Genomic DNA, 12,042 nt, shown 5'->3' with positions numbered 1-12,042 from the left:
TGTCAAAAAACAGTTCAGTAACAGACTTACATCAACGATCAGTAACAGTCATTAGGAGGAACAGCAAAACTCTCCAACAGAAGGAAACAGACTCACTTCACTGAGACTAAACAACCCAGGTTTCTGGCTCTATCTTATGGCCATTTGTGGAACCACACCCAATTACAATTTTAGCATTCTCCTAAAGATACAGTATTAAAATGTCTATCTTAGCTTATATATTTCCAACCCAAATAACCATTAGGTGACTTACATTCATAACAGTCAAGGACTACTTTTATTGCCTTCTTTGGGGGTATTTAAATAGACCAGGTGATCACTGGTAGATATGTTGTACAGTGGTCATAAATTTCAACCATGGGTAAAGAAGTGTATTAGATTATTTCTTTTTTTAATTAAAGCAGGTATTTATTACTAATATGATTTCAAAAATAGGAAAATGTATACAAATACATTCAAAATATAGAAAATATGGGGGGAAAGAAAGGGAGAGGAAAAATAATAAAATGCAGTTGGGTAATTAACAAGGATGCAATATTAGTTTTGGCACATCTGAGCCAGTATATCAGGAGTGTAACTAAAATCTGGTTTATCTAAAGCAAGCTCATATTGCTATATATATAAACTTTTTCTTTTATGCTTGCTTTTAATGTTTGTTTGTTTTGTCTGATATTTCTAACTCCAGGACATCACATGATGCATTGTATGCAATACTTCACTGAGTTTATTTTTAAGGAGCCTGACCAAGAACAACTTCTTCAATAATTGTTCCTTACTTTTTTTTCCCCTCCTGCCTTTTTTGGAGGAGACAAGTATCCCTTGTATCTTTGCAGGTGGCTACAGTAGGTTCCAACACAAAATATGAAAAGTTTACTCCTTAATTGCAGACCCCATCATAAACTCTGGAAAATATGATTCATACCCCTGAGTGGCTATGAAAACCAGCTAATTGTGGGGTGTTCAATAAATTTATTTTAGTTCTAAAGATTTTAATTCAGGACACCAAAACGTTTCCCTTCACATTTTCAAAAGGGGACTCTCTAAGCGACCCTGTTAGTAGTAAGTATTGTAGAGTCATGCTTAATATTAAATCTGCATTAAAATGTTTTAAACAGGGTTTTAGACACGTTACAGAAGAGAGCGAGTAGGAAAGTTCTGCCAGGAGGCAGCGGCAGCAAGCAACGCCTCGATTTAGATCCTGAACTCCACATAAGGGCTGACGCTATATAAATAGAGTAGAGCGCGTTCGCCTTTAAGCGAGTCCGAGTGGGAACCCTTGATGAGGGAAGCTGCCTCTCGGCGGAGTGCTATCTCGGTAACACCAGCCGGGTGGGAAATTTTGCCCGGCGGGTAGTGAAGTTGGGAAGTGCCGCTTGTGTCGGTGGAGGGCGCTAGGCGAGGAAGATGCTGCTGGTGCTGTCGGAAGAGCACAAGGAACACCTGGGCTTCCTTCCCCAAGTAGACGGTTCAGGTAGGAGCATTTCGAGGGCTTGCAGGGCTGCGTGCCACTCGCCCCACTTATGGCCTCGTCCACTCTGAACCTGCGTGGGTCCGGGGATCGCGGCTCCTTCCTCGTCCCCTTCCCTTGGGGTTGTGGGGGAGATGGAAAAGCGCTTGATGGAATGCGCGGAAGTAATCCTAATACCAACAGAAGCCTTTGCCTGTTTATTTGGGAATGTTCAGTGGGGAGTATCGGATTATTTAGGGCTGCGACCTTCAGAGCGCCCTGGATACCTTTGCTCAGCTAAAAACACCCTTTGGATATCCTTAGAATACGCTTCCAGGGAAGTGTGGCTACCCTCGCAGTTTTATTGCCAGCAGATACGTTTGTAGCAAAAAAAAATCAAGTGCCCAATAAAAATAACTTTCCTGCCCCTGCTTTTGTGGTAAAATTATTTATTGCAAGTAAGCATAACAATTCTAATAGTAGTTTTATTGATGCCTAGGGATATGGTCGTCTTTTAAACCTCTCCAACATGTGTTTACTTTATTTTCTATGTAGACTTATGATTCATTTTGACCTTAAGCTTCAAGAAATGCAAACCTACTCTATAATTTGACCTATGTTAATTCTCCAGTTTTAACATGAAAGCTTTGCAAAGACCTTTAGAACATCTTGCATAGCTTACAAAGACCAAACAGATTATATAACACAGTGTCAGGAGGAGTACTTTGTTCTGTATCTTCAAGATCAAAAGTTCATGTAAATATTTTTAAATGAAGACCACAGACTATAAATCTAAATGATTCCTATGTTTACTCATATATCTGAGTATCTTTGTTAAATGTAAATGTTTGCAAAAATTATAAGAGAAAAAATTGTGAAACTTTCAGTTGATCAAAAATTGTATTGGGAATGACTTTGCCTTGGTTATTTTGTATTTCACTTTTTTACAATTAAAATATTTTTACAGTGAAACAAGTTATTTTTCCTTTGTTCACATATTTGATTAAAATGTGATTTGATTAACAGTTAAATGAAGCATAATTAGCTGGTTTCGTGTAACAAATTAAGCAATAAGCCATAGTTTACAAACTACCGGTAGTAACTGAGCACAGTGGCTGTGATATAATGTGATTAACCAGCTTATAGAAATAAACTTTTTAGGTTTTACAAAACACTGAGGAATGGAATAGCTAAATGGCCTGGGTTTGTGTAACATGCAAGTGGCTAGTTAACAAAGTTAACTAATCTATCTTAGGAAGTTTGTGATTGCTTCTGTATTGGGTAAACATAGCAAAGTCTACCAACATTTTATTCATTGAGTAAATTGAACCAAATTAATCATATAACCTGAGTTCAGATTGTATGTATACTGTGTGATATTTGGCTCATTTTGTGATTTCTTGTGAATATATATAATTTTTGAGCTAGGGACTTCCCTGGTCACAATTGCATTTAAGTAGACTGTAATATTAGGAAGCACATTGTGGCTGCCACTTCAGAAGCACTTCAGAAACTGCCAAAGCTTCCCCACCCAGGTTCAGTTCATATGCAGTTTAATTTGCAAAATTGATAGCGCTACTTCTATACACAGTTGTAGAAACTTGTATAAGTAGAATCATATACAGATTAATATTACGTATACCAACTGATTAAATATTTAACAATTTGATTTATGTCCACATGTGATTTATGTTCTCATTAGTAGACTAAATAAAACATACAGAAGTGCTTTATAAAATGCAGAAATGTACATATAGCATTTATTCTTGAACTGCTAAAGCAGCTGTGTATTTTCATCCCAATAAAATGATTCATGTAGCGATAGCCAAGATCAGTTTTTAAAGTAGCAGTACAAGCATTGCAAACCATAATAACTGCTTTAATGTTCCCCAAGGAGTTGGAAAGCTTCATTTTTTTAATGCTTTGCAAAACCATCTTCACTGTTACTTTCATTCATGTTTGAATGAAGCACCCTTCCTAGATTATAACAGCAGTTATAGATCAACTAACTATTGTTTTCGGATAATTGGAGTCCATAACAGACATGTTGCAACTATGTAACATTTGAGCAAACCAAAACATTTTTTCTTGTTACTTTGCTTATTTTTGTCTTTTTGGGATTTGGGGAAGCCAAAGAATTAAAACAAAATGCTGCATAAATTGGAATAGAATAGAATAGAATTCTTATTGGCCAAGTGTGATTAGACACACAAGGAATAATAATACTTTTATTATAAAGTATGGTATATTAATACTTTTAAGAGGAGTAAGAGTTCCTGGATCATATGACAAGAAAAACCACAGACCTAAAGGTAAATTGGCTAACTGTTGACATGCAGTTAGTTGTGGCAGTATTCTGGCTTATCGTTTCAAGGGAACGTGGTAATTTTGTGATCCAAATAGTCTTTTTATCATATGACAAACATCATCTATCATATAACAAATATTTCTAACATAATTTTTTGGGGAATTCTGGTTTTCTCCGAAAAAGCAGTTTTGGGCACTCTGCTCTGTTGCTGCTACTTGGCTGTTGCTCCTAGTTAAATTCCTATGCAAATTGGTTTAATGTTATTAACCTGAGCCCTGCCTTGTTTCTTAACATCAGAAATTATGGATTCTTTTTAAATTATGGTTTATTGAGAGAAGGCAAAGGCACACATACTAAACAAACCAGAAATAGTACCATTCAAGTTCATTTAACTGACAGAATGAACTGTACATAAATGTTTGAATATTGTGCATTAGTGTAATATTTATTCCCAAGCCAGAATTTTTTAGAATCTAATTCACTGTTATATGGAAAATGTATAAGTGAAAAAAAAGGATTGAAATTTTACTCTGGCAGTCAATAATGATTTGCTACTTCCTTTAATTTGTCCATTTCTGTCCACATTCATTATTCTCTAAATTTCCGTCTGTAAATTCAGAAGCAGATTCATAATTTGTCGTGGATAGAGATATATTGTATTCAAATGGATTACTTTTAAAGGAGGTTCTTCTATATCCCAGCCATAATTCCATTATGGTGTTTCTTTTTTCAGTTGTCAATGAATTTGGTCGTATTGCTATTGAGTTCTTAAGAAAAGGCACAAACCCTAAAGTCTACGAAGGAGCAGCAAGTAAGTATAAGGACATTATGTTTTCTGTCTATAAAAGCAACAGAAATAGATGACACATCTATTATTGATATTATCTATTGAGGAGAAATAATGTTAACCGAACAAACAATTAATTTGAACTATGGATAAGATTTGTACCTTGGTCCAAAATAGTTTAAGATCATGGTTACAAAAAATTGTAAACTAACTCAGCAGAGTGATAGGCATAGGAAACTATGTTGAACAAGTTAAAATAAGAAAATACAACTTTTTTCAGCTTGAGGGCTTTGTATAGTATGCTAAAGGCCACCATCCAAAAGAAATGGGATAACTATTTTTTCCTTTGATTAATTTTAAAGCTTTTATTAATTTATTGTTAAGGTTAGGATTTATTTAATGTTTAAATTTTATTGGGGAGGGAGTAATAACAGAATTTTCCTTACCATAAGCCATAGCCATAGATTCTCTTCATCTATGGAGACTTGTTTCATTGTTAATTTTCCCTATTGATAAAGAGAAGACACTACAATATTTTTTAAGTGAAAGTGTAGAAGGGAAATCAGAATAAGCAAGTCTATTTGTTTTTTACAGGGAAACAAAGATTTGTTTGGATTTAGTTTTAGACTATGGGGGGTGTTTTTAAAGGATACTTTTTCTCCTTTAAAAATCCTAAAATTAAAAAAGGGTGGGGGGACTTTTAGCTTTCCCATCTACAATCAAAACAATGAGCTTTGAATTCAGATATCAATGCCTGTGTTAAGCATAGAAGAAAAACCAGTAAGACATTGAAGGAGAACAATAAAGTTACAAAGGGAGTGAGAAAAGGCCCGATTCCACTCTTGCAAATGAGGCCTCTGAAAGTACACATGTGCAAATGTTTTAATCCTTTAAAAAAATCAGAGTTTTATTGAACATGAGAAAGGAGGAGAGAATAATTGATTTCATATTACTTGCAGAGGAAGGATTTCCTCTGTAATAACCTATTCATTTGTCTGTTCAGTTTGGAGAAAAGATGAGGCATTTTATACTTCTTTGATCAGCCTGTTTACTTATTTTTCTGCAATTCCTGTTTGCTAAATCAGTGCTTAAATATGAATCAGGTTTGATGGGATCTGTACATTAGAAATTATCAAAATAAACTGTTAAGCAACTTTGTAATGTGCTGAAAATCAGAAGCAATTTAGAAAATAAAAATTAAATATGAATGCATGCTTACATCTATAATTTCAGAAAAAAAATATGTTCATATAATTTTATTTATATAGTTTATTAATCTGGGTCCTGAAATGGTGGAGTAAAGCTTGCTTGCAAATGCAAAGCAATAAGGACATTCTGAAATCACATCCGTAAATAATGAAAGGTACCGTATTTATCGGCGTATAACACGCACTTTTTCCCCCTGAAAATAGGGGGCAAATGATGTATGCGTGTTATACGCCGATAATCAAGGAGCGGAATCCTCTTTAAGGGATCCGTTCCCAATAGTGCCTAAGCGGCGGCGCAGCGTCGTGACGTGATGTCAGCGCTGCGCCCGCCGCATATTTTTTTCCTGAAATTTCCCTCTTAAAGGGAATGCGTGTTATACGCCTGTGCGTGTTATACGCCGATAAATACAGTATATCTCTGATAAATGTGGTCAAATTCTTTTTTCAGTTCCTTACAAAGCAGGAACCATGATTTTTTCAACTATTGCTAAACCACTGCACTTGTATTGAGATTTCATCAGAATTGGTATAGCAGTTTCAGAATTGGATTTAAGTTAGGAATGTATACTCTGAAAAAAGAGGTACAATCAGAACATATAGCATGTTATGGAGATGTCACATATGGTAAACAAGCGTGTTTTCTATAGGCTTGGAATATTTGACAAAGCATGTAGGCAAGATATTTGCAGTTTGCATTCTAAACAGCAAAGGCCTGGCTTTCTAATTTCCTTATTCATTTTATTTTCTGATAATTCATGAAAAATGGAAGCATTAGATTTAGAAGAAAAACATTTATTGAGCTCTAGTAGACATTCACATGAATTTCAGTTGATACTGTAAGCCAAAGATCTCTTTGTGCCTCTTTCAATCATTGTTAATCATTTACATGCAGAATTCAAGAGAGCTTGCTTTTAATAAATACATTTACATTTGAAACCTAGCTTATGTTTTCTAGCTATATATTATGATTTATTTTTATGATTTATTTCCTTTATAGGCCATTTATATGTTGTATTTCTGTGGACTTTTTCATTTTTTAGGAAAACTTAATGTTAATAGTGAGACAATTCAGCATGGAGTAGAAGGATTAACATACCTTCTCACTGAGAGCTCAAAACTCATGGTAAGTGGTTACACAATGTGTACTATTTAGAGAAATAAGCATATACTTCAGATTGTTTTGTGGGGGAGAATTAAGCATGTGTCACTTCTATGAAGGTGTGGTGTTTCAAATGAAAGTTTAAACATTCTTCGGGTTTTGGTGCATTTACTATTTAGTTATTAACTTTTTCACTTATTCAGGTTTCATTGACTTTAAGAGCACTTATTGATGATTATCTGCATGTTTTAAATTTTTTATATGCTTATTTCTACTGACCAATCATATTTCAAAGTGGGAAATGTGATCATTGGAACAAAAAATACATTTGGAGTAAGGCAAAATGTGATAAAAGCCACTGGAAATTTAAATGTTCTGCATTTTACTATTTTTTAGATATCTGAAATAGATTTTCAAGACTCGATACTTGTATTACAATTTCCTGAAGAATTGAATGCCTTATTACTTCAGCTGTATCTTGACAACAGAAAGGAGATCAGGAATATTCTGAGTGAACTAACACCGAAGTTTCCTAGTTATCATAATCTGGAGTGGAGACTAGATGTGCAGGTAAGATTACAAGCATTAGTAGATGTTCACTGATTCATTTCAGCTTCCGTATGAACCAAATTTATTTATTTCAAATTAGTAAATATTCATTCTTTCCAGAAGATAGAGGTAGCAGTATTTTGAAATCATGCATTTTGTCACATAATTATTCACAGAAGAACACAATAAAGTGAACTGTATAAATTATCCATTTATTCATTAAGATAATGCAATTTTCACCTTTATTCATATTAAGAAAATTCTTCTATAAAATTCCATCATTCCCATTTTACTAGTGCAATAGTGGCAAATTACTGGAACTTTATTCAAATTGCCTTTTATTTTGCAATAGAAAATTTGGAATAAATGTTGGTCATTTTAAATGGCAATGTAATAAATTATTCAAAGTAGCTTCATGAAAAAAAATTAAAGGTTCTAGTGAAAATATTAAAAAGATGTACATAGTCTAATAAAAATTAGACACTAAATTGTTTATCAGCCAATTCTTGAAATTAGAACTAGGGTAACATATTTACAACATTGTAATGTAACACACTATAAATGTATGTGTGTGTTTGGGAGGGAGGGATTACCCCATTGACAGGCCCTATTGAAGTCTCCTAGAAAGATAATGTAATAGGTCAGGGGTCCTCAAAATTGGCAACTTTAAGACTTGTGGACTTCAACTCCCAGAAGTCTTAAATTTTCCAAGTTTGGAGACCTTTGTAATAGGTTCACATGGGAGCCAGTTTGGTGTAGTAGTTAAGGCACCACGCCAGAAACCAGGACGCTGTGAATTCTAGTCCCACCTTAGACACTAAAGCCAGAAGGATGACCTTGGGCCAGTCTTTCTCAGCCCATGAGAGCCCATGACAGCTTTTAAGAGTCAAGCTAGTTGTTGAATTCCTGTCGTAATCAAATCAACACTTGATTGATCTGAAAAAAAGTAACACCTGATCATGCCTGGAAAACAGTAGGCTTGAGTGAAACACACACACACACACACACACACACACACACACACATAGCATAAATTTAAACAAATTATTCAAATTCAATGGATGTTTGGATTTAATAGGCATTCCCTGCACCCAAATAGGTTATGTTTGGACAACCATGACATTTTGATTTTTTGACTTTTATAAAATAATTCAATTGCCTTTTTGTTAAATGTAAAAAATGTGTTAGATTACAGAAAAAGGAATCACAATATATTTTAGCTGCCTTACTTATCCATGAAGTTTTAAAGCAACCAAATAACTGCAGAGAATAGACTGCGTATGAGGTAGCCTTTGACTTACAATCACAAATGAGCCCAAAAGTTCTGTTGCAAAGCAAGACAGTTAAGGTGGTTTTGCCCCATTTTACGACCTTTATTGTCACAGTTGTTAAGTGAATCACAGCCCTTGTTAAGTTAGTAACATGGTTGTTAAGTGAATCCGGCTTCTCTGTTAATTTTGCTTGTCAGGTCGTCACAAAAGGTGATCCCATGACCCCTGAAATACATGTCAGTTGCCAAGCATCCGAATTATGGTCAAGTGACCACAGGGTTGCTGCAATGGCCAAAACCATTATTAGTCAGTTTTTTCAGTACAATTGTAACCTCAAACAGTCACTAACCAAATGGCCGTAACTTGACTATAGAGGTAGTCCTCAACTTACAACCATTTGTTTAGCAACTGTTCGAAGTTAAAGTGGCTCTGAAAATAGTAACTTATAGCTGTTCTTTGCATTATGACCATTGCAGCATTACCATGGTTATGTAATCAAAATTTGGGGGCTTGGTAATCAGTATGTGTGTATGATAGTTGGAGCATGCCAGGATCCCGAGATTGCCATTTGTGATCTTCCTAGCTGGCTTCTAACAAGCTAGATCAATTTGGGAAGCTGGGTTGCTTTAATAAATATGGCAGAAGAGAACCTAAAGTCAGGTGTGACTCACTTAAGTGCCTTGCTTAACAATGGAAATTCTGTTTCCAATTGTCCTAAGCCAGGACAACCCGTCATAAAGCAATGGAAAAAAAAAACATAGTCTACAGATGTGCAAAAAACGTACTTTACATCTGCCTTCTTGAGCATACAATATTATACACAACTGAATGCCCAAGATGATATTTAGTTCTGGTTAAAATTTTCAAACTGCAGTGAATGACTATCAGTAAAACTGGAATATTCAGTAATAATGAAGAAACAGGTATGTACTGTAACAAACTTACATTTTTGTAAACATTTGTTTTATGACTGTTATGAATATGGCTGCTCTTGATTCATCCTTATATTTATCACTTTTTCCATCTCACAATTTAAATAGCTTGCCAGCAGAAGTCTGAGGCAACAAATTAAGCCAGCTGTAACTTTGAAGCTACACCTTAATGAGAATGAAAATCAAACGACAAAAATACTACAAACTGATCCTGCCACATTGCTCCATCTAATTCAACAAATGGAGCAAGCACTGGGAGAAATGAAAACAAATCATTGCAGACGAATAGTGCGCAACATCAAATAGTATTTTTGTTACAGTAAAATCTGCATAATTATAGGAAGCAGTGCATTTGGACCAGTCAGAGCAGTATTCCAAGAACATAAAACAATGTTTACTGGTTGAAGTTGATTGGGTGCTATGTTGATAATGTTGCTGGATGCAAGTTAGAATAACTGTCATAAACTTTAATCATGCATAAATAGTTGATTATGTGAGCTTTTTCTGTTCCATGTATAACATACAATGGTTTTTGACCAATTGTTTCTTTTTCCATTCTTTAAGAACAAAACATGTATATTAACATTTTATATGTTTTTGGACTTCAGACTTGTTTCTTACAGTTACAGTATTATTCTTCAACAAATTACTGGTTAATGAAATATAACATTTTGTCATGCTGTAACTCAACTGATACTGTGTAAAAAGCAATATTACAAATATTGCATTCTAAAAATTCATTAAAACGTTCACACAAGTTATTTTTGTTTGTATATTCACGTGTATAATTTAGGCAGCTGGGCTTAAAGAAAAGTATAAATCATAAATCAGAACAAATAATGGATCCTTTAAAAATAATTGTTGTCATGAATGGATATACATTATTTTAGTGGAAATTGTCACAAGTCTGTGTTTATTCTCCATTTGGTATGGAGAAGTCCCAGGTGCCCAAAGTCTCTATCTTTTCCAGATACAGGAGAAAAGTTAATCAAGGAGCCTTGGGCTGAAAACTTGGCGAATACTGGACATGCTTATGTTAAACAAATTAATAGTCTGATTTGGGGATTATTGAATATGATGGCTGATTTTAGGGTTTAAGATGGGAGAAAACATTTCTATCCTTTTCTAAGAACATACAAGGCTTGTTCCTCATTATGTAATATGCCCAGTCTCTTTCTCAAGCTGCTCACTGCCTTTCCAGGCTATAATCTTCATCTTAATTAGCATGACTCTTCAGTGAAAACTTGTTCAAAAATTAACTTGGTTAAGACAGGACAGCAATATAATCATAGATGTATTTACTTAAAATTATCTTAAAATTAGCCCCCCCATGCTCAGTTATTCCTATTGAAGTCTGTTAGGGTTGCAATACCAATTGAATATTTCTGAAGTAGGCAAATTATAAAATTAAAATAATTGCATATTTATTTTTATCTGGCAGAAGACTTCCCTCTACTGTAATTGTACTGACCATCCTATTATACATCTATCTCAATTAAAAACAAATATAATTTATTTGGTCAGCATATTAAATGTGGCCAGTTTTAAGCTTTATTAGGGTTTTTTATGGTTTAATCTTACTCATCTGGTAGGTGTCATAGCTAAGCAGATACTTAGTACTATGAGTGCTGAATAAATAGTATTTAACAGCTATGTTCCCATTGGCTCTCATTTAGCAGGGTTTTTAAATAGAATTTTGATGAACCATAAAGTCTCAAGTGAATATTAAAGTATATATGATGGAAGAGATTCTCTTTTGAAATGCAGCTTCTGGAATGCAACCAAAGGCTCATTGATGGCTCAGTTAATGCGTCTTGTAAGGTGTTGCTGAGATTTATATTCAGATATGTCACCTATAAGAAAAGAAAGCTGAAGAACTCTGAATATGCTGGCAAATCTGTGGCGCTCTAGTTATTTTGTTCAAATTCCCATTGAACATGTAAGCATGGCCAGCGGAAGTCATCATTTAATATTTGAGATTTTTTACTCCTAAGCTAAATCTATCCACTAGGGATATTTCTTCCACTGGATTCACACATTATGCTAATTATGGTTGGTTTGCTTTGTATTTATACGTGGCATGGACCTGCTATGTTAGCTTTATTTTGGGCCCACTCAAGATGCATGGATCATACTAACCCAGTAACCACTATGCCACTTCACTCAAGTTGGGAGCAAGATGCAGATAAAGTGGAAATTTGTGGTGAGTAATGGACATAGTGGGACTAGGGCCTGGGAATGTTTGTTGCCTTACAGCTTGGCAGTGCAATACAATCAAGTTTTTTTTTTCCCAGTTGAAAACAATGAAGTATAAAAACGGATTTGGCATCCACAAGAGCCAGTGGACTATGTAGACAGTTGGCTGTCTCGGTCCTAAATCCGTTGCATCCTGGCTCTGGATTACTTCTTAGCTGAAGCTCCAAAAGGAGCAGCTGGAGGAA

The 12,042-nt window shown here is 34.7% G+C and overlaps 1 protein-coding gene across 1 annotated transcript; it reads left to right on the top strand.

The window, feature by feature from the left end:
* Nucleotides 1-1,255: 1,255 nt before the first annotated feature.
* On the top strand, nucleotides 1,256-10,358 carry COMMD2 (COMM domain containing 2). The gene is made up of 5 exons (XM_026701600.2): nucleotides 1,256-1,471; nucleotides 4,489-4,566; nucleotides 6,791-6,873; nucleotides 7,246-7,419; nucleotides 9,710-10,358. Exons 1-5 carry the CDS (start codon nucleotides 1,405-1,407, stop codon nucleotides 9,905-9,907), a joined length of 600 nt encoding a protein of 199 aa, XP_026557385.1. The 5' UTR covers nucleotides 1,256-1,404; the 3' UTR covers nucleotides 9,908-10,358.
* The last annotated feature ends 1,684 nt before the right edge of the window (nucleotides 10,359-12,042 follow it).

This window comes from Pseudonaja textilis, chromosome 4 (assembly GCF_049901715.1).
Source record: "Pseudonaja textilis isolate UNSWEBS1 chromosome 4, rPseTex1.2, whole genome shotgun sequence".
NCBI lineage: Eukaryota > Metazoa > Chordata > Lepidosauria > Squamata > Elapidae > Pseudonaja > Pseudonaja textilis.
Note: the sequence above shows the minus strand (reverse complement) of the source record. Positions and strands in the feature narration are given on the sequence as shown.

Coding starts and splice junctions, on each gene's coding strand:
- COMMD2 (XM_026701600.2), top strand. CDS start 1,405: ATGCTGCTGGTGCTGTCGGAAGAGCACAAGGAACACCTGGGCTTCCTT. Junction 1,472..4,488: donor TCCCCAAGTAGACGGTTCAG/GTAGGAGCATTT, acceptor TTCTTTTTTCAG/TTGTCAATGAATTTGGTCGT. Junction 4,567..6,790: donor AGTCTACGAAGGAGCAGCAA/GTAAGTATAAGG, acceptor TTCATTTTTTAG/GAAAACTTAATGTTAATAGT.